Source organism: Scomber japonicus, chromosome 13 (assembly GCF_027409825.1).
Source record: "Scomber japonicus isolate fScoJap1 chromosome 13, fScoJap1.pri, whole genome shotgun sequence".
Classification (NCBI taxonomy): Eukaryota; Metazoa; Chordata; class Actinopteri; order Scombriformes; family Scombridae; genus Scomber; species Scomber japonicus.
Window position 1 is genome coordinate 24373083 of NC_070590.1, and position 22801 is coordinate 24395883.

The following is a 22801-nucleotide window of genomic DNA, read 5'->3' on the forward strand; positions in this document are numbered from 1 at the left end:
TGGAGAGAAGCAGCAGCTTTGTCATATATCAGGATGGCATCAACAGGCGACTCGTAGAGCTTCTGGGTGGCCCAGGAGCTCGTGGAGGACAGGGGCAGAGAAAGGCAGAGACAGAGAGAAAGACAGAGAGAGAGAAGGACAGGGAGGGGGAAATGACTGCCGGCCCAGATAAGGTCTATCAAGGAGAGCCAGTGTGGGCCTTGCTTCACTCCTCACACAGGGAGTTAGGATCGCTTCCTCACTGGCACATGCAGTGGTCTTCTGCCAGATAAAGACTGGTGTGTTCTTTCACACACACACACACACACACACACACACACACACGCTGGAGGCCGATGACTCAATACATTAAAGAGGGCACGGATTAACAAAACAGGGCAGGGGTGAGGAGATTGGAGGGTTAAAGGTTAAAAAGAAAAAACAGACACCATGTCCTGGATCTTTTCAACAGCTCTTCATTGTAGTACACTTTGTTGGATTTGGAGCATCAACAAGAAGTCAGTCGAATTAATAAATAATACCAGCTTTTATGTATTTTTTATATCCTCACCATGTTATTTTTTCTTGTTGTGTAGCCCTCCCACACACACACACACACACACACACACACACACACACATGCACACACACACACACACACACACACACTGTGCTGCAGGTGGAAGAGTTTTTTTCCCACCATCCATTGCCCTACAAAGTATTGATGTCAGTATAATGTCCGCTCTTTTTTTCAGATTTTCAGCTGAAGGAGTGGTTGTCACGGAGATATAAAATGATATTCTATCTAACCATGTCACTATTTTTACGCATACGTGTGAAACGGCTTCCAGCTCACTCACCGCTCAGATCATGTCACACGAGTAACCGTCTGAAAGCTTTTCTCATCACTGCTGTGCATTACAGGTCCTAACCTTTACATCCTGTTCAGGCTCACATCCGACTCATTTTTTTTTACATTTGCAGAGCTGTTAAACACCCTCAATATGTTTTACTTTTAGCCTGACATTTGATGACCTCTCCTAATGTGATCCAGAATAATCAAAAATGGAAATATTTCAACTTCTAAAGAACATTTGTGTGCAGTTGATACACATTTTATAATGTTTAACCCATATTTATTCCAAAAAAAGAAGAATAAACTCTCTCTGCTCTCTGAAAGCTTCATTAATGAGGAATAATCTTACTGTTTATCTGTGACTGATGATGAGGTATTTGTGTGGGATAGTGTGTGTCACAGGAAGGCCCGTTTATTACTGCTGGAGCTTCTTCAGAGAGAATTTGTGTGTGTGTGTATGTGTGTGTGTATGTGTGTGTGACCTAGATACTAGCAAAGCAATAAATGAACAAGTCCTGAAAGAGAAAAGTTGCTTTTCTATTTAGTCCGACAGTTTTTAGGGCTCTAAAAGCAGTGATGGAATGTAACTCAGTACATTCTTATTAGGCACTTTTTTAAAAATGCTGCAGTCCAGTTAAGAGTCACTACATTTACAGCTGTAGTTACTTTCAGGTTAACATTACACACGTACAAACATCATGTGATCATCTTAAAATAAAAATACTGTGAATTTCTCTATAAAATGAGTGTGTGCATGTATCACCTGGTCACATTTCAGCTGTCTGTGAGCTGTTAGCACATCCACCAGTGAGACATTTCACTTTCATTTCTGTTCAAATGATCCAATATGTCACCTATAATCAAAGATAAGAGAAAAGATTTGCACATCACAACTTCTAGGAGAGTAAGCTACTGCTGCTGACACACTGATGCATTATATAATATATCAATGCAAGTACTTTTACTTTGTAGTACTTTAAGAAGGTGATGATATTTCTTTAAGATCTTTTACTTGTAATGGAATATGTTCACATGATGGATTTAACTCCTTCTAGCACTGTGTAAAAGTTTTTATACTCTAAAACATTTCAGCACGTGTGTTAGTGAAACTCATACTGATGTCTCCATATTACTAAATGTCAGTGAAGCTTTACTCTATGCATTGTGGTGATACAGCCCCCCCCCCCCTCCTTCTCCCCTCATATGAACATTATGGGAAAACACACAGCTACAGTTGTACATTTACATTAACGAGGAATTGAAACTTGGCGCCTTTCACTTTTGAAACCAACAGACGAAAATGTCGTCCTATATGCAAATAACCCCCCCCATTTTAAACAAAGATGAGTTCAAACGTAACGCTAAATGTTGACGAGAGCGATGCATTGACTTTTAAGTATGTATGACATTTGTTGCTTGTTGCTTGTTACAGTTACAGCGCTGCTTTTACATATCTCATGTGAACTTCTCTCCGTTTGATGACCGCAGCTGTGAAACAAACACCACACTTCAACAGTCACACACACACACACACACACACACACACACACACACACACACACACACACAAAAAGCGCCAACATTTGAACTATTCATGTTTCTACACTACTCATACTATGAGACTCTGCTGTTTCCACAAAAGGAAAGATCTTTGAAACCACCTTCTCACAGGAAATGCTCCTTTTTACTCATCAGGTACTTAACCCAACCTTCCTGTACCTCTCAGCAGCGGCTCGTGTGCAAAGCTGAGAGTTCAGAACATTCAGTCAAGTCATGAAACCAATGATAAAATGAACTAAAATGCAATGTATTATATGTGAAATGTGATGTATTATATGTCAAATACGCTAAAATAATTCTCATTCACCTGCTGGGAAGACTAGTGTGTGTTGTAATCTATTTCCACTTGACTTGGGCTTATTACCCAACCTCACACTGCCCTGTGCTCTGGGGTAAAACTGAATAATGCCACAGAATGTCTACATATGAGGAAAAATGACCTCTTAGTGGCCTGTAGCTCAGCATCACACCCACACAAAACATTGTCAAGATAGAAAAATGTGTGCTTGAATCCCCACAAGAATGAGATTTGAAGCCAATCACCTCAAATCTAATGTTTACACTATAAACCCAGACACATCTGCTAATGACTAAGAGACGTTTATTTGATTTATGCATCACATTTCCCATGAAGCTTGTATAATAATCAAGCTGCCGCGTCTGAGAAAAGTATCTTTAGGTGCAGTTTTTTTTTTTCTTGTGTGTTAAGGCGGAAGAAGAGAAGGAGAGCTGCTCTGACTGTTACACCTCTTCCTGTGGTTACATCACGTGGTTGGAGGGTTCAAAAGGAGACAAACTTCTTCTTCTTCTCATTCTTCTTCATCTGCTCCTTTGGACCGACAGAAGACACCTGTGAGGCTGCTGGACAATCGTCACTTATAGAACAGAGAGAAACAAACAGTGAAGGAAGGTTGAGGTGACGTATGATGGAAGACGCTGTTTAGAAAATGCTAGAATTATTTCTGACGATATGGTACTTTTTTTTTTTTTTGTTAGATACTAAAAGATAAGCCAAAGTCGCAACTTTTACTTCATTGATTTTGCATTTCGTTGATCTAACTGTTGCTTAATATTCATCTATTCAGAAGTTTATTTGGAATTTTGATGAAATAAGATACTTCAAAGTGAACTTTCATTGTTTCTGCTGTTGTAATATTAGTGATGTATTTAAGTGTTTAATGTGAGTTCAGGATGTTTTTGCATTTCCTCCAATTAGATTTTGAATTGAACATGTCTGCAGTAGTTCTGGACTGTTTTTTCTTTAAATTCAAACATGACTTTGGAAAGGCTCATACAGAAAAGCTTACTCATGCCTGCCAAAATGGCTTCCTCAAAGATAGCGCTGCCTCTAGCGCAAGTTCTGACTTTAACCTCAAAACCTGCACAGAAGCAAAGTGTTTGTGAAAGAGAGACAGGCGGGGTCTTATGCTATTTTCCCCCCGTTTTTCTTGTCGAAAAATGTTAACAGACCTTACTTGTATTCAAATAAGTCGTCTGCAAAACTACGCAAGTGAACGAACATTTCGAGGCAAATCAGGAAGTGTGAATTTTCTGGTTGAACAAAAGCGAGGGCCTGTCTGAGCGGGGCGGCGCGTTTGAGCTGAGAGCTTTCAGTTTAGCGTGGGAGGGTGGGGGTGGGGGTGGGGGGTTGGTGTATATGTGTGTGTGCAGCTGCAGACGCGGTGGCTACAGGTGCAGAAGAAGAAGAAGAAGAAGAAGAAGAAGAAGAGGAAGAAGAGAAAAGTGGAAGGAGAGAAGACGGAAGAAGAACGGTGGATGTACAGTGCAGTCATCCATAAAGTAGAAAGCACTACTAAACTCATCGCCACAGTGTAGTGTTTCCTACTTTATGGATGAGTGTACTGTTGGCTTCAGGGAGAAGGAGAAGGAGAAGGAGAAGGAGAGGAGGACCCCCCTTGCCCCGCCCCCCAGGGGAACAGCGCTCACAAAGGAAGTCAGAAAAGAGGAAGCTGCTTTGTCTCGCAAGGCCACGCGTTACCCAGAGTGTTGCCCCAGTCAGTTCACATGGGTGGCGTGTGGCACGGATAAAGCTCGCGACTCTTTCCTCCATTTTATGACTCGTCTTTCAATCGCCCTGAAAAACAATGTACATCCAAAATGACATGAAGTGTAATCTGTGTGATATAAAAATAAAGACGAATAATCAAAACCATCTTGTTGTTGTAAGCTTTAAGAAACATGCATTACACTGTTTTCTGTGAAAATATACATACTTTATTCCTGTAAAAAGATCCATATTGAAAGAAACCGTCACAATTTCAAGTCCTCTGTGCACTACATCTTTAGTTACTGACCCTCCGTAGACACTGCCTGAACATGCAAAAAAAAAAAAAAAAAAAAAAATCTGAAAAACAATATTAACAAAAAGTATTTACAGATGAGCTTCCAAAAGGGTAATAAAAACAGTAATATATAAAAAGGTCAATCTTCCACTGGTTTTTTAAACAATGAATGCAGGTCAGGAAAGAAAAAAAAAAGAAAGAAAGAAAAAAAAAAAACGTGTGCTGTATGAAAATATACCACATGGTCAAAAGTCCCAACACTGTTCATTATATACAGACAACTCCTATAGCTTCCTCTCCACTGCATCGACAATCTACAACTCAAATATTGTAGACGGGTCAGCCTAGAAAAAACATAAATATGACAGTAACATAAATAAGGCCGAACATGGGTATAACATTGGTATGCATGCAGTCAATAAACATCCTGTAAACAACATATTAAGACTAAACAAGGTCGTCTTCTTTGTAAGGCTAAATATTAATCGAACTGAGCTAATACACTACCTACATGTACATATGGAGGGGGGGGGGGGGGGGGGGGGTCTAGGTCCTATTCGGTCAGTGGAGCGGGAGCAGCCTACTCACTACACATCAGGTAGAGGAATACTTGTGCATTTAAAGGCCGTGAAATACAATATCAGTACAAATATTCGCTGTACATTTCGGCAACTTTTTTTGTTTTTTTAATTTTAGAGCATCTGCCCCACCCCTTTCAAAAAAATAAGAAAAAAACAAAAACAAAAAAACAACTAAATAACACATACATTAACAGCCTCAGTCTTGCCTCTATCCCGGCTATTCCACATCTAAAGTGTCTTTGTCCATCCCTTCCCTTACCTTCCCTTTTAATCTTGGCATCATCGTGCTCCCTTTATGTGACAAACACATCAAACTAAAAAAACAACAACATTCATAACGTTAAAAGAAAGAAAAAAAAAAAGGTTTGCCTCCGACTTGTGCCTTCAGGTGTGCTATCGAAAACTGAAATCAGGTCTGATCTTCACAGCAAACCTCCACGCTTTACTTCCCCTCCCACCCTTCCTATGCTGTAAGTCTGATCTCTCTCTCTCTCTTTCTTCGTAGCTATGGTAACAGGCAAAGCACCTAAAGATTTTGGCATATTCTGCACTTTTTTTTTTTGACCAGCCGGAGACCACGCTTGGCTCGGCGTTAAATAAGAAAACTATGAGTTTAAACCTGAGTAGTGTGACAAGCCACTGTGTCACATGGATAAAGCATCCAATCAGACTGCGTGTGTTAAACTAGAATTACTAAGGCCTGGTCCACACATCCACTTGAGTAACATTTGCCGCACCTCTAAGCTAAAGCTGTCACACAAAGCGTTAAAATATACAGTATGGTATTAAAACACTGCTGTACACAGTATGACAATATAGCTAAAGTCCTAATAGTTTAGTTTTAACAGAGCAGTCGACACTTTATGATGCAAATGTGCAGATGTAAAAACTAAAAACTAATTACTGCTACACTGCGTGGGCTGATGAAGATGTTACGACACTGTCTGACCCGATATTCTCACACCGCTCACACGGAGGCAAAACGATAAATACATAACTTATTGCAGAGTCTATCACAGTACAGTAGTGCCACAAACCACCAGTGCCATGACTGAAAACTGTTCAGTATGAATGCATTTCTACTGTAGCAGGTTCCTGTTCCTGTTAGCTGTGTCATATACTGCAAAAAAAAAAAACACCAAACATGCTACATTTACACTGAGTATAACAGCCTGATGCCCCACTTACAATCAAACCAGAATATTTGGAGTAGAAATGAGCCTACTGATCACCAGATACTACATTATTTTTCTCTCTTTTTCTCGCACACACACACAGAAAATATGTAGTATGCAACATCGAGGCCAGTCGTGTTCATGTTTGAGAAAGGCATCTGTTTTCAGTCTCACCAGTGGACTGGGCGGCTTCGTCTACACACACACACACACACACAAAAACACACAACCACACACACATACACAAACACACCCAAACAATCACACACACACACACACACAGAAGGGCGACCCTTCACATTCTTAACATCATCTTCAGCTTCAATGAACAGCACTGACGTTTAACCTTCCCCATCTAAACTACGCATATTAAAGTGAATCATCGCCGTCTCTGACAGCTCTTAACACGACTAAGCTTCTACCCTGATGTCACTTCATGCAACGTGGCCGTGATTAGGGCAGGGTCTGACACAAATAAATAACACAATCTGTACAAAGTAGTGTATAAATACTCTTAAAAGACAGGAAACACGTGTGAAGGGACGAGCAGACCTATTTAAAATAGTGCATTCTTTTACAGTCGCGCAGAGTAAGCAGCGGACTGCTTTGCTTCTATTTGTTTGCTTCAAATAAATAAAGTGGCACCAGTACACGAGCTCTAAAGCTAACAGTTCATTAGCTGTGTCTGACGTCAGGAGCTGCTTTTCAATAGCGTTCTGTATCACACTGATACAATGAAATAAACCAGGAGAGTACTGAGTGTTTTATATCAAGCATTAAAGCCTCTGATGAGTTGAACAGTTGCTTAGATAATTAGGAAGTATCTAGAGAGTATATTTGTAGGAGTAGCGAGTTTGCACGCTTCAACATGCACTTCAACATGCTCTTGTGATGCTGTAAGCTGTATGTTGATGTTTTTAAGTACTCTACTGTATATTTAAACAGCTGGTCTAGCAATGCTCTAAGGCAAATGTATAACTGCTGACGGTTGAAGCATCAGTTATTAGATCTGATAACCACTAACCGTGCCGACTGCCGACTTAGAATAACAGTGTAGATAGAAAAAGTGCTTTCAATGTGACGCGAGTATTCAGTTAGGTGTCCTAACTCTCATTCTTTCTTGCTGGATCCCAGCTTTTTGAAGAGCTTCTTGCCTTTGGAGAAGAAGCCTTTCTTCTTCTTGGCTTGTGCAGAGCAGTCTGTCTGTGCCGGGTTGTCTGCAGGGAGGGGGGCCGGGGGAGAGCGGCAGACGTCCGCCGTGGCCCGAGCCTTGTCCGGGTCTGACGTGGGGTTTGCAGAGGGCAGAGGGTCAGGTTGTAGTAAGTCTGTGGGCTCTGTCGGGTCGGGGCGTGGAGGAGGAGCAGGAGGAGGTTCTGTTTGGGGGCGCGGGATTGAGGGCCCAGGATCTTGTGGCTCTGTAGAAGACGTCCACTTACCCTTGAGGAAGAAAAGATGACTTGTTTGATACTATATCTAAAGGTGATGAGTATTTACTGTGGTGCTAATGTTTAAAACTGCAATAAAAAGGAAACATGAGGATAGTAGCACACATAGGAGGGAACAAGTTGCTTTGGTTTAGATAAAATCATAAGCAGGTGCAGGATCCTAAGCAATGAAGGAAAGTCAAACTACAGTCAAAGGTGGAGGGAAGAAGACATTAACGGGGGGGGGGGGGGGGGGCACTAGTGTTGATCACTGGGCTGCTATAGTCCTGTCAGAAAACACTTACGATCACGTCTCAAAGTGTACAGTTCGTTTCTGCTTCTGCACAAAGGCCATGCAAGAAATGGTGGGGCAAAAGAAATGCAACAAAAGCAGAATTAAAGAAACAGTGCAGAAAAACACAGCGACCACACTCTGATAATGCTCCCAAATGATGAGAAAAGAAAGCGATGTCAGTGGTGATGTGTCTGACTGCAGGTCAGAAGGCCGCATGCTGAGCTTACCTGTGATTCTTTCTTGGGTTCGGGCGCAGGTGCAGCAGGCTGAGGAGGTGGAGCAGGGTGATGGGGTGGAGCAGGGTGACGTTCTGCTGGAGGATCCTCAGGTAGGGCCTGCAGGAAGTTGGAGGGCACTAAACCTCTGTGTCCGTTCAAGTCTCCCTAGAAGGTGAAAACAGTGTCAGACATGAGGCTGAAAGTTATATCATGTTTACCCACTTTAAATTCTACAGTCTTTATAACACTTACATAAAAGAATCCATCTTCATCCATGTCACCAAACACATGTATGATGTCTCCTGCACTGAATGTCAACTCAGCCTGAAGAGAAACAAGACAGATCATGAGCAAACAGTGACTACAATATAATGAGAAAAGAAATCATGCATGTGCAAAAGCCTGACCTCTATGTCAGTGTTGGGGGAGCTCTCTCGTGGATCGTAGTCAAAGATGGCTACCATCCTGCGAGCTCCCGGGGCTGGGTTCCCCATAGTGGCGGCGGCAGTGGCAGCGGCAGCCTGGCTTGGTTCTGTCAGTCAATCAGAGAGCAGAATAATTAAGAGGAGTGACGTAATTCTTATGTCGCCATCGGCTCGTTGGCATGCAGCTCGTTGTGCCTGGGAGTCCGAGTCACTCAGCGTCATGCTAAGCTGAAGGGAGAGTCACACCACTGCAGTCCAATGAATAAGGTCAATACAATAGATTAGAAATGACAGGTAGCACTTATTTCTATTAGAAAGGTCATATGAGCTCATGCTGTGATGTCTTTAAACATGGAGAAGTAGTAATTAACTCTTTGCAACACTGTAAGTAAAAGAAAAGAGAAATTATTTGGTGATGAAATGATGCTATTTGAACTGAAATGAAAGAGGAGTTAGGAGGGGGGGCTGCTTGACATTTATACCGAGGGTTAATGAAGAACGTAGCATATAATACATGGTTTAATTTGTGTTAGGAAGGGTCATTTACTATCCTATATATATATATATATATATATATGTTTTTTTTTTAACTCAAGAAAAGCAGATTTTTCCAAGCAGACTGATGGAATCTATAACATTTTTTACTTTGGAGAGGATTTTTATAAAAGGTCCACGTTCTTCAGGGAAACCTCAGAATAATCAAACAGTCCCTTTTAAGGATGGATGTTATCTGCAGTCAGAATATAAATCCTGGTATTTATAACTATTAAAAACAAAGGCCAGAGAATGGGAAGTAAAGGCATGCAGGCGTCCGGTGGACACTGAAGCAGTCTTCTGGTCATGCAGGTGAAAAACAGAGAGGCAGAGGCTCCCAAAGCTACTACAAACCTTGACTAGAGGAGTCTACGCTCTCCTCCCAGAGTGCTGCAGACTCCACTGGAAGAGACGAGGTGAGGGAAGAGAGCGTGAGCACAATCACACAACCAGCCGTGACTCAACACTCATATTACACCTCAAAGTTCAAAGAATAATCCTCCCTGAGGTTACAGTTGGTATCAATCATCACACTGAAGTACGTAAAGTCACAGATGGAGATCAGAGGGGATGGATGTTTCAACAAGTGACCTTTAAGTGATCATGTAATTCATTAGTGACACAGCAGCAAAATACTGGGGAAAAAGAGACTTTCTTTGAGCTGATCATTTAATACTGTGACATTCTGCTGCTGTGTCTGCAATGCATTACATGAATATCCAATGAAAGCTGACAGGACTGGCTCAGTACTCATGCATGTGTCTTTTTTACATGTGTGAAGCTGTGGCACAGATTCAAAATCAAGATGATAAAAAGCTAACCTGTGGATGTGAAGAGTAAAACTAAGCTTCATTTATAGAATGTGAAAGTGATGCAGACACCTACAGTATTCATAATGGGAGTATTTGACTAAAATGCTGGGAAGCTGTGTGATTTCTTTACTACAGTAACTGACCTAAAAATCCCCTCTGGTCGCTAAGCGAGAAGCAGCAACTGAAAGAGCAGAAGCTAAAGTGAAAGAGACAGAAAGAGAAGCAAACCAGATAAGAGAATTAAAGGAGGGAGGTGGGAAGCCGCAATCTTGCAGCGAGACACACCTTTCTTGGATCGTCTCGGTTTCGGCGGCGGGACAGGCCGACGCGGAAGCTGTGCGTGTGTGCGAGAGCCTTAATGGAGTTTTAGAAAAGGATAACCAAAAACAAAAACAAACAAATAAAAATAAAAAACAAAAAGAAAGACAGAGGTGCAATTTTGAGAGAAGCAGACCAGACAAAGGAGACAATGAAAAGCCAGTGAAGAGCAATTTAAAAAAATGACAACCGGTGAGCAGCGGACACAGCAGCGAGAACAAGTGGAAGTGAAAAGGTTAAAACCATCTGTACACGCTGCTCTGGGTAGAAAGCAGGAAACAGAAGCAAAGTGTCAGCTTGATTCCTCCGAGCAAACACTTTGACTTTAGTTTATGTTTTAGACACCTGCATGAAAATGCAGTCAGAGTGTGTTTGAGAATATGTAGATGGTTATGATTTCCTTCATAGCAACACAGTGAAGCAGAAGCCATAAAATAAAATGCCATTATGAACATTTTTTGGATTCATTTTAATGACGTTCCACGTAAAGGAAGTCTTTCTTTGTGCCTCAAGCTGGGTCAAAAGGTCAACAGTTATCAGGCAGTTTTTACTTCTCAGTTTTTAGAATCGAATGCAGACAACAAATTTTCTAGTATGTCGAGCCTCATGCAAGAACATTTCCATAAAATCCTTGCTTACTTTTTGCTGTGAGGATTATTCTACCAGTGTTCAGAGTCAGATTTACCAAACTTTCTTAAATCACTTGTTTCCACCTTTTTATGAGGAGGGATGCATTCATAAGATTTCATGATTATTAAAACAAATCTAATTTATTTATAAAGCACATTTAAAAGCAGCCAGAGTTGATGAACGTGCTCATCGTCAATTGCCATATCAGACTACATGCTCCACTCCTTGTATGGGCAAGTTTCATTTTCAATAATGTTACCGAAGAAGAAAGAAATATTGCTGCACTTCAGAAATCATTAAACATGTTTAGCAGCGTGAGTCAGATCATTAAAAGGACCCAAAACAAACATAGAAAACATTTATAGCACAGCTGTCATCAGAGCAGCGATGTACTGTGACAGAAATAAAGAGGGGATGATTTGAGATGAATTTAGATACTAAAGAATGTCTTTCTAAAGCAATGTGGTCTGTGACTAATGTGAGAGGCAGCTGTGTGACAGTCATGAATATGGGAGAGTATTTTAACCCACAGTAGGTGATGTTACACTGTCAAGTGTTAAATCTTAAAAAATACGGGGCAGCTAATAGATTGAGAGAAAAGTTTCTGTGTGAAATATGCAGATAAAATGATGAAATCGAGAAAAACTAAATTCTCTGTGAATTGGAAAATCTGGTTAATGGTCTCTGTCATATTTAAATAAGAAATTCATTCAGCGTGAGACATTATGAATACAGCTCAAATTAAGCTTTCTGCCTTTAAAGTGTTATTTCCTTCGTACCTTAAATCACTTGTATTCAACACTTAAAAACAAGTTTGTTTGTATGAGTTGTTCCTGTATAAAGCTCTCTATCTTTACATAGCTGAACAGCCAATTTGAAAATTAGTGATGTAAAATAAATGAATAATTGATTTTTTTAGGTGTGGATTCTGCAACACTTGTGCTGCTATTTTCACTTATCACTTAAAACATGAACAGCGGTGATATCATGAATAAATCATTAACATTTATACCTCTGGTAAAGGATGTACTCCATTTCTAACAGAACACATTTAACAATCAACATCATTAAGATTTACACACAACACACTTTTGTTTGACATTTGGTCTGAAATCTGCTGACAGGTCAATCTTTACACTGACAGCATCACGTACCTATCTTCTCCATGGAAGCTGCCGTGGACAAGAAGCCCTGCTGCAGTAGCTGCTGCCGGGTCTCCTCGTCCTCCACCTGGATCTCAGACACCATGTTGCATGGCACGTAACCCAGACGACCACAACTCTCCCCTCGGTAGAACCCATCTGCATCTTTATCCCCGTAAACCTGAGAAGAGGATTGTAAAGGTTTATCTATTGAAATGGAATGAGGTGAACATGCAGCCTCTTTCACACCTGTAACATTATTGGCTTTGTGTGTCTGTTCAAGTAGTAATGGCTTCTGTGCTTTAAAACACAGGTCACAGTTACATGCAAATTTAACTTGTAGTGTTTCACATTTGTTGGAAATGTCACAAAAATGTTTTTTAGTCTCCCTGTTCTGGTTGCAGAAATGACACTTTACAGCATAGAGTGAAGCACATGTTTGAGAGATGCTTTGAAGGAAAAACAGGTGATCATCATGGCGACATACTTTGATGATCTGTCCCTCAGTGAAGGGCAGCTCTTCATCAGCAGCGTCAGGATTGGGTGACATGGTGGCAGGATCATAAGGGAAGAGGGCCACGAAGATGCGTATGTCACTGTCTCCTTTCATCTTTGGTGAATCAACAACACCTGTGCAAACACACACACACACACACACACACACACAAATACATGGTTACAATACTTGATATGCTTCATATACTCATTTGGCACAGCATTGATATAATTAAATGACACCTGGGCTCAGCTCACTCATTCACACGTGTCTTTCCTTTTGTTTAAACAAGTACAATGTTGACAGCAGAGGTTATATTTTAACTCCTTAACTTAAATCAGACATTTGTTACAAGTCATTTTATAAAGAATTAAGACAATTTATATGATTTTTGCTTCCATGAAACTAATTTTTCTCTTTCTATTTTTTTGGTTTATTCTTTATGTGCTTTGTAAACATTTTATTAAAAATCTTAAAATGCAATGTACAACTACTAATACTACATAGACAAATCAGAAGTGTGGACACACCTCCTCATTCCCTTCAATGATAAAGTATGTCCACATTTTTGCCTGGTGCTATACTTTGCAGGAAAGCCGTGCAAAGCTTGCAAAGCTCTGTGCAAACGGTGCAGGCAGCTTTCCCCTCCCCCACTGCCCACCAACTGCAGCGCCGCTATGAACAGTGTTCGCTTTAGCAGAGGCATGTCCTTAAAAGAGGTAATCAAGCTAAACCACTGATCCTAAGCTGCATGAGCTGTTTGACAAACGTGCGCCTCGTTCATGATCTGCAGCAACCCGGCAAGAGGGGGAAACGGCGTTTGACCCACTACCTAATCTAAATCTGTGGACGTTTACCGACAACACAGCCACAAGCGCACAAACAACTCTATTAAAAAGATGTCGCAGATTGTGCAAGATAGTCTATAAATGGAACACCGTGCTTAGCAGGGCACACATGAAGAATGGCACGGCTAAAAAGCATTACATGTGAAGCCTATTTGACAGGACGAGACATATTTGAAGAGCTGTAGTGAGACTTAAGCTGCACTAAAGAGACGAGTTGTCTATCTCATTAGGGGGAATCAGCCCATCTGTGGCAAGAGTCACAGGCAGACGACTTGCACACTTTCACATCCTCACTGATTTTCGAGTATATAGGACAGAACTTCTCCCTGCTCCCTTCCTCTATTTGCACGCACGTTTACGTTTATGTGCTTGTGTGCTCGTGTAGTCGACTGTGTGACCCCCCACGTATACCAGAAAGGTTAGGTTTACCGAATGAAACTGCAAGCTGAAGAGACGAGAGAGAGAGGCGGGAGATTGTGGAAGGAAGAAGAGAAAGAGAAAGAGAGAGAGAGTGGGGCTTGTACGTTCAACGCAGCCGCTCATTTCTTTGCTGGCTAATCGAGGTTACTATTTTAATGTCTGTCACTTCCTCCTGTCATGACAAGCCACTTTGGCTTAAGCCGGTTCTCAGCTTAGCAGGCTCTCTCCCTCTTCTCCACTGCGGCAGCTACAGTACAGCAACCCTCTCCACCCCCCTTCAATGCAAGGTGCTAATCTGACTACCATCATGTGAGAGAGGGGGAGGTTTGCCAACAGAAAGCACAGGTGTGTCAGCATCGCTTCATACGTCTTCACTGCATACGCTGGTTAAGGAGAGGGAGAGAGAGAGAGAGAAAGAGAAGCAAGAGACGGAGGAAACAGGAAGAAGAAAGAGGAAAGAGTGTCTGACCTTTGAGTTGCCTGGCTGGCAAGCACCCTGGTTTAGCGGAGAGCTCTGCCTGGGGCCCCCATGATGGCCCGGCCTCAGCTGGTGGCATTTGGCTGGGCTCCTGCTCAACATACAGATACAAAAACAAGACAATAAGAAAAACAGCTAATACAGAAACAGAATCACTACAAGGGAGTAGAGAAAAGGAGAGGAGAAGACTCCTGAGGGGCTTATAGATGAACAGCAAATGCAGCGCTTTATTTTTCCAAATGATATATTTTAATCTATACTTCATGTACTGATAATCCTTCTGAATTACTGCGGTAGAAAAAGACACCTTGTGAAATACAGAACATCTAAACATCCTACTCTTTCAACATAAGCATGTTCATGTTTTGCATTGTATGATCAAAGCACATCCATGGTAGGTTAATGCACAAGGAAATGGCAAGGCAGTACTGACTTGAGAATTTGAATGTAACAGGAATTAGTGCAGTCAGACAGAGGAATGACACAAAATATTATATACAGCATATACTGTATATCTTATCAGTTTGAAGCTTCAGGATAATGGTAAAAAAAAGAGTGCAATCACTTTTTGGCTATATCTTAGCAACTCAACAGCTATTACTGGATAATATCATCTTTTCTTTTTGTGACAGCGAAACATGCCTCAAACATGACATGTGCGGCCTGACCTCCCTCTGTTCACTGCAATGACGATGATGAAACAGGAGGAAGTGATATCAACTAAAGGAGTCAAAGGGGAAGATCCACACTGCTACATGGGGGGGAAGAGGAGGAGGGGGCTGACACAACACACCCATTGCGGTTGGCCCGCAGCAACGTTTACCAGTGGATCGGCCTTCAGCCCTCGGCGGATGGGGGGTCTGCTGTGCTCCATTTGAGCCCCCTCTAACCACCATTCAGAACTCATCTGCTCCACCACCACTTCCCCCGGAGTGTACTCCGCAGGCTCCCCGTTGTCATCTGTGCCGTACTCCACATCGATCTCCATCCCGGGACCAATAGGTGACCTCATAGTTTGTACTGTTTTGCTGACTGGATAGGGTCTTGGCGGGGTAAGGCCATGGCCGGGGTTGGCTGCCGCGGCAACAGCCTTCTGACTCCTGAGCATGGCCTCCCTCCTAAGGCGGTCCCCTAGCCCTCTGAGCAGTACTCTTTCTTTGCTGTTGTGGGTCAGCTGAGGAGGAGGACAACGGGCTGAGACCCGCCTGTTGGTGGGACCCTCATATAAACTCAAGTCTTCTTCTTCAGGATAACTGATGGTGTCCACTGTGTCTGCATAGTGCACCCTGTGCTGCGTCTTAGGCTTGACCTGCTGCGGTCCGTGCCTGGATAAAGGCTCTTTGGTTAGAGATCTAGGATCCCTGTTGAAGTGGTGATGCTGAGGGGGAATATTTGGGTGGGGGTTGGGGTGGTGTGAGTGATGCTGGTGACCATGGTAGAGGCGTTCTGTGTCTCTGGGGTGAAGGTGGCCGGGCCTGGGTGGAGGCTTTCTGCGGTAAGGTAAAGGCTCTTCTTGACTGCTGTCCTCCTCCTCTGTTACCTCGGGGATGCTGAACAGCTGCTTGGTGTGGTAGACCTGAGGAGGCAACTTAAGGATCCTCTCAAGAACCTCCTCATCACTGTCTGGAGTTGCCACCTTGTTTGACTACAAGGACCACAGGTCAAAGCAAGCAAAAATGGGTCGGTGATGGTAGGATGGGATATCATATTGTTAAGTGAACATAAGGGAAGTGCAAAGAAAGCAGAGGGCAGCGCAACCATGCAAAGGAGAAAAGAAAGGAAAGAAGAAGAAAAAACAAAAAGAATCACAATCAAGCACAATTAAATATATGACAGAAGAACAAGGCCGCTGTGACAATATAACAATGTGAGACAAACTTCAAGAAAAGTAGTTCACACGAAAAGCAGCATTCACAAATGTGGATGCAAAGTATGTACTGCAGTCCTTTACCCTGTTAGCTCTGACTGTGTATCCTCTGGCCTGTGCTTCTCCGAGGTGGTCAGAGTAGTCTTCCTCCTCCTCCTCCAGGATGTCAGACAGGTCTGAGCGGCTATTGTCTGCGTGGTAGTCACTGGGAGGCTCCATCGTCCCTCTGCCATAACTCTGTGAAAACATACGTCAACATTCTGAGTGAAACTATCCAGTGTGGATTTATTTAGTGAATTCATGTTCAAAATTAAAAGATTATTAGTCATTCTGTTGTATTTTCAGTAAGATAATAAACCTGCAAGTTAAATAATGACATGTTGCTGTTTTGGTAACTGAAATATAATGCACATTTATTGACTCTTTAGCCACACATTTTCAAGCTTTCTTCCCCCTTCCAGATCAGTTATCAGCAATAATCAATACAGAAAAGTTTACTCAGTTAAATACTGATTATCAATCAGTGCTGACCTGCTGCGTCCTGTGGAACTTCGGCTCTTGGTCCTGTCTCAAAAACTCCTCGATGGACACCAGGCGGGTGTTTTCGTGCTCCTCCTCCACCTCCGACTCCAGCGGTGAATGGCTGGGGGGTCGGTGGAGCAGAGTGTCCTGACGGTTAAGGAGCTCTGCGATTGGGGCTTTGGGTGGTGTGGGGATGCGCTCAGGGGTCCCGAACTTGGCACTGGGGTCCTCAATGAAATCTGTCATAGACGGGAAAGGACGAATCGTTCCGGGGCTGTTGGTGTCTCTGCGCAGATCCAACACGGCTGCTGCTGCTGCTGGTAAAGGTGATGGTGACAGTGAAGGTAATGGTGTTGCTTCGGGTGGAGGTTGAGGTGATGAGATGGTGGCTGAGGTCACATTAACCTGAGGAGGAGAAATATAGTCAATGCAATATTATTCTACATTATAGATACAGTTTGATATATCCAGAAGAATGTCAGAGTGAGGATTACCACTGGAGTGATGATGGCAGGTAACGGTGATGTGGCCTCATACACAGCCAAGGCAGCAGCAGATGAGGGGTTGGCCCAGGCGTTCACATAAGAGGCAGATGGGAGAAGATCTTCTGAGTGGAGGAGAGGAGAGTTGGCAGCAGTCTCCACTGTGATGCCAGTGAACTGTGTGTCTGTTGGTAAAGTGCTGGGCAGCATTGAGACTTTGGCAGCAGAGTTCCCGTAGGATGGCGGTGAGGGCAGACCTGCTGGGGTGCAGGGTAGGGGTGGCACAACTGGGGTGGTGATAGCTGGGCCGGCCATGATGGCAGCCAGCTTGGAGGGCACATGGACTGGAAGAGAGTCACAGGACTCCCCGTGGGCAGACATGGTGCGGACAGTGATATCCTGAGCTGCCTGCAGGGACTGGATCTGAGAGGGGCCCAGCAGAGCACTTCCAGCTGTAGGGGAAGACACCTCCAGCACCTGGGAAAGGAGAACATGGATAACCCCACGTTATATGTACCATACATTATAAAACTCACTCAAACAGCAATGTCCTGCTTGGCTGAAAACTGAAAAAAAAACAACTCAAGTCTTGCCTTTTTCTTATCAGCATATATAGTGTATCCAGTGACACGGACTCCATTGGAAGTCCCAGCAGCATCTATGGTGACCGGCAGCCAACTGATGAGGGCAATACCCGGGGAGGGTCCATGCTCCAGCTGGACATCCAGAGGAGCATCAGGGGGGCCTAAAGAGATCAATAGCATAACACCACAGCCAGTGGCAAGCAAAAAAATAGAGAACCATGTTTTTATATTAATATAAAATCAACTGAATGCTCATATTGAAAATACATTGCTTGGGATGAGAAATAATGACTATACTCTACTATATACTATGATCTAAGGGGACATTCAGAAATTCAGAAACCATATACCTGTGTTCCCAGACTGTGGGCATGAAACTTAAGGAAATTTGAATGATCATTTAGAGAAATGCAACTCATATCCAATATAACACTGATCACAATAACACATCTCTATGGTTTATTATTGAAAAAAACAAAAAAACATTGATTGGCAGGAGCAGAATGACAATATGAAACCACAAACTGACCACATATATTGTTGGGGATTTCCATCAATTACTCATCAAACTCATCATGAACACTAAGCACAATAAGCTCCCTTTTTGCAGGGAATTTGAATTCTTTGAGTTTCCCTTTATACTCTTGTGCAAGGGCAGATAAATCAAAAACAAATGGGCAAAGTGCACTTGAAGATCGGGAAAACACCAAGTATCTGAAACTTTCTGAATCATGTCACCATATAAACACTTGATCAGAAATTGTGATAGAGCAACTGTCATGACGAATCAAGTTACCAGTTTTCCCTCCCTTTAGAAACACTGAATTTGTTCAGTGCCACAGTATTTTGGCTATTTAATAGATGAAATGTGATTCAGAGCAGCTCATAAAAGCTGTACTCATGAATCAACTGATGACTTTGTGTGGGAGGTTCAGAGCCATCTCTACTATCTTAACCTTGCAGGATATCACACATTTGGTATTAATTGAAGAACACATTTGAGTGATATTACTGAAGGTGAAGAGCTGGACTGAACACACTGAACAGTTTAAAATAGTGTATGTGACCACCTCAACAATGTATGCGGCACATGCTAACAGTGCAGCTGTGTAGAAAACTTCAATCACCACCAACACCATGGCCACATAACATGGTAAAAATGACAATTCGTCAACTTATCATCCACACAAAGATTTGGTAAGCTGCATATGATCCGGGATCTCTTGCTTACACAAAAAACTGAAAAGACACACATTTTTAGTAGATGAATACAGGTTCATTTTATGACTGTGTTTTTTTAATGCTGCTACTGTAAAAATATCATAAGGTTTGCTGGAGAACATCAGGAGGTGCTTGTGTGGTACTACTGTATTTCTACTCGGGTATACTAAGTCACATTTCTATGATTCTGTGACATTTCTGTAATGTTTCAGGGCTCAGCCATTTTATTCTTTCCCTGTGATTAAAGTATGTGTGAATGATACATTTTCTGACAATAATGTATTTTCAAACTGCCACACTGTGTGGTACTGTGGGGTGCTGTGTTGATAAAATGAATGACTGAATGACCCAATGACATTGGCCGTATTCATGGACTAACTTCAGGCTGCAATAACCATTTTTAATAGATTCTCCAAAAGTTTGTCCAAAACTCTTCATCTGAATCAAATATTTGAGTCTTAAATGCTTTTTACTTATTGTTTTCAACTTAAATGTTTGATATTTAATTTTAAATGGGGAAAAATTATTCTTGATTCATGATCCATCGACTCTATGTAAGTGTAGTGAGCATTGCATCCTTTGAGAACATTGATATTAGATCTAATACTAACCTGCCATCAGTGTGCTGAAGGTGATTGTAGCGCTTCTGTGTTCACGTCGCTCCACGGGTAACTCCCATGGTGTGCGGTGCGGCCGTGCCTCCACTTTGACTGTGTACTGCAGGCTGGGCAAAAGGTTATTGAGGCACAGCGAGTAGCAGCCAGCCTTCACCAGCTCACACTCCTCCTCATTCAAAGACACAATGTGCACATAGTTACTGTTGCTGGGCAGCCAGGTCAGGTTGGCAGAGGTGGCGGTGATCCTCTCCACACGTAGCTGTGTGGGTGCCACACAAACGTCCCGACCAACAAGCATGCTGCAGCGCAGCTGGTCTGAGAGGCCCTTCTCTGTTAGGCTCTGCACTGACACACGGTAGGCCTTGAGGTTTATGTCTAGCCGCTCCAGAACTGCTTTGGTCTGGGAACCGAAGGGCACATTGAGCCGCAGCTCCTGGTCCACATACACATTATAGCTCCACACATTGCCCCACCCAGCCGGCACCAACGGAGGGTCCCAGCCGATGATGATGCTCTTGGCAAGCTGCTTGATGAGGGTGAGCTTACGTGGGTAAGGCACAATGTCCACTCCCACCTCCTCCAAATCCAAGTCCAGGCCGTTGGTGAGGGGGGCTGGGACAGCCAAGGCCGATGCTGAATCTGAGGGGGCTGAGGCAGGGCCAGAGGCAGCAGAGGCCTCTGTCCTTTCTGAGGCGCTGACGCCTATGTGGAGGTGATGCTGGTGGCTGGCACTGTGCAGGCTGCTGTCTAGCAGGGAGTTGTGAGAAATGTCCCCTGTCTCTGGATGATGAGTGCTCATGACATCATCATCCGATACACGTTCCACAAAGTTGGAGGGGACCAGCCCTCTCCGTCCATCCATCAACTCACCTGCAAGCAACCACAGTAAATACCTCAGACCACGTACACACAGAAATATGAAATGTAGATGTAGAAAAAAAAATACTTGAAACTCACCTTCATAGAAGCCGTCATCATCCATGTCTCCATACACATAGATGTATTCTCCCGCAGTGAGCGGTAGCTCCACTTCAGGGTTGTCATTGGGGCCATCATAAGGATTATAGCTGAAAGGTAATTTAGCAGAAAGTTATTTTCATCTGATAGTAACAAACTCTTGACATAGTGAGTTGACTTCTGTCTGAGTATAATGCTTACCTGTATCTTGCAATAAAAACCTGAAGCTTTGCAGCTCCTCTGCTGGCTATGAAAGGTGCCGGGGCAACGTCAATGTCCAGCTCCTCTACTTCACTGGCAGTGTCCACCTGAGAGTGCCATAAACAGATGGTGAAATGATTCAACATTAAGGTGATTAAAAGACGAATTAAAAAAGGGAACAAAATTATTTTACTTAATTTTTTTATTCAACACAATAAATCCACATTCTAACAGACATCGGTGTCACATACTGATATATCTGAAGGATTATTTAAAATAAATTGAACATTTTTCTCAATACTTAAACCTGTGATTAATAATGGTGGATTATTATTCAATTCGGTGTTATATGAAAAGTGTTATCTGGAAAGGCCATGACTGCTTGAATGACTGTACAGGAACCATTACGTTTGACTGTAAATGACTGTTTGCAGTTTTTACTCAACTAATAGATTTAAATACAGAACTACAGATCTAATTATCATTTACCACAAATAACTGCTCTCATAAAATGCTGTGTACAATATTGTTGTAAGTTGTAAGTGGAATCATTTACTTTTTGTTGATGTAGAGAGATACCTGATTTGCAGTTTGATTTCCATTCATAGTGGTTACACACAATACAATAAGAGATGTGGCATATTCATAGCTCCCTGGGAAAACCATTTTAAGGATAATCACTCACAACTACTACTGTATAACCTTCATAATCCACAGTGGCGAGTGGATTATCTCACTAAATATGAGCTTTATTGAACTGTAAGCAGACGGGTGACTAGATGAAAAGACCACCAACCTGTCCGTCATGTGAAACCAGACACTAACTTTCTGGAGAAATGGCACAATAAAAAATACTTAAACCTGGAGGCAGATCCAAATAACCTCTAGTATGCATGTATGAGCTCTTGCAGATTCAGCTATAGCTTGTACTCGCGTGAGATGACAGAGAGTTTAAGGAGGGATTTTTAATCCATTAAATCCACACAATCAATGTGCTCATGCGTAGCTGTCTTGGTAATCTTGATGAGCTATCTGACCATGGAGAAAACAAAGAAAGCATGGGACATAAACTCAATGAACATCAAGAGACCAAAGGACAATTTCAAAACCCTAAAACCTTAAAAAATGAACACTCTTTAAACTGCCAATCTGAGTAAAAAGAAAACTATTTCGGCTACCAAATATTCAAAGAAAACTCCACTGCTACTGTGTATGTCAGAAAGTTAAAGCTCCAGAGGAAGTTACACAAATTCTGATAAATTGGTTCAAGTGTTGTCACTTGAGTCAGCTTCAGCTGGGGCTGAAGACCACAAGTTTGAAAATGACAAAAATGTGGGGGTGTGAAGTTAGAAAGAAGCAAGCAGGGCTGGATTAGAACCCCTAGGGGACCTTAGGCACTGAACGTCATGCTCCCCCACGTCATACTCCTCTTCTTCATTTTTAGGCTACTCATATGTGCAACATTTTTTGCTGGGCTTTTCAATATTGCATACTCATTGAAACAACCTACCTACAGTACATTGTGGTCTGTTAAGTAATCCTCACTTGCCCAGCGTTCAAATTGACAGTCAATCATGAACCCTAACTTTCTTGGAAACAACTTTTATTTTATTACGATTTTATCACAATACACTGTTGCTTTTAATCCATATTTTATTGTGGACATACTAGATTTCCAAAAGCGACTATAATTATCAACATAAAGAGAATGGATCAAGTTTTGTGTTGTATTTCTGTAGAGCCCAACAATTTTTTTTTCCACTTGTCAGTGAGTGCCCCTTTCTGCTTAAGGGCCTCAGGGTACTTGCCAAGGTTTCGGGTATGGTAGATCAGGCCATGGAAGGAAGGTTACCAAA

The 22801-nt window shown here is 42.4% G+C and overlaps 1 protein-coding gene across 1 annotated transcript in view; it reads right to left on the reverse strand.

Moving 5' to 3' along the window:
* Positions 1-6736: 6736 nt before the first annotated feature.
* LOC128371826 (RIMS-binding protein 2) overlaps positions 6737-22801 on the reverse strand; it is a 56589-nt gene continuing 40524 nt past the window's right edge. Inside the window, exons 15-30 of the mRNA XM_053332205.1 lie at positions 20946-21052; positions 20745-20854; positions 19782-20657; positions 17959-18110; positions 17378-17842; positions 16893-17288; positions 16446-16598; positions 14486-14585; positions 12740-12882; positions 12265-12433; positions 10448-10516; positions 9705-9752; positions 8799-8923; positions 8644-8715; positions 8401-8556; positions 6737-7891 (exon numbers count right to left, since the gene is read on the reverse strand). Coding sequence (XP_053188180.1) covers positions 7565-7891; positions 8401-8556; positions 8644-8715; positions 8799-8923; positions 9705-9752; positions 10448-10516; positions 12265-12433; positions 12740-12882; positions 14486-14585; positions 16446-16598; positions 16893-17288; positions 17378-17842; positions 17959-18110; positions 19782-20657; positions 20745-20854; positions 20946-21052 — 3468 coding nt within the window. The 3' untranslated portion in view covers positions 6737-7564. The remainder of the gene's footprint in view (positions 7892-8400; positions 8557-8643; positions 8716-8798; positions 8924-9704; positions 9753-10447; positions 10517-12264; positions 12434-12739; positions 12883-14485; positions 14586-16445; positions 16599-16892; positions 17289-17377; positions 17843-17958; positions 18111-19781; positions 20658-20744; positions 20855-20945; positions 21053-22801) is intronic.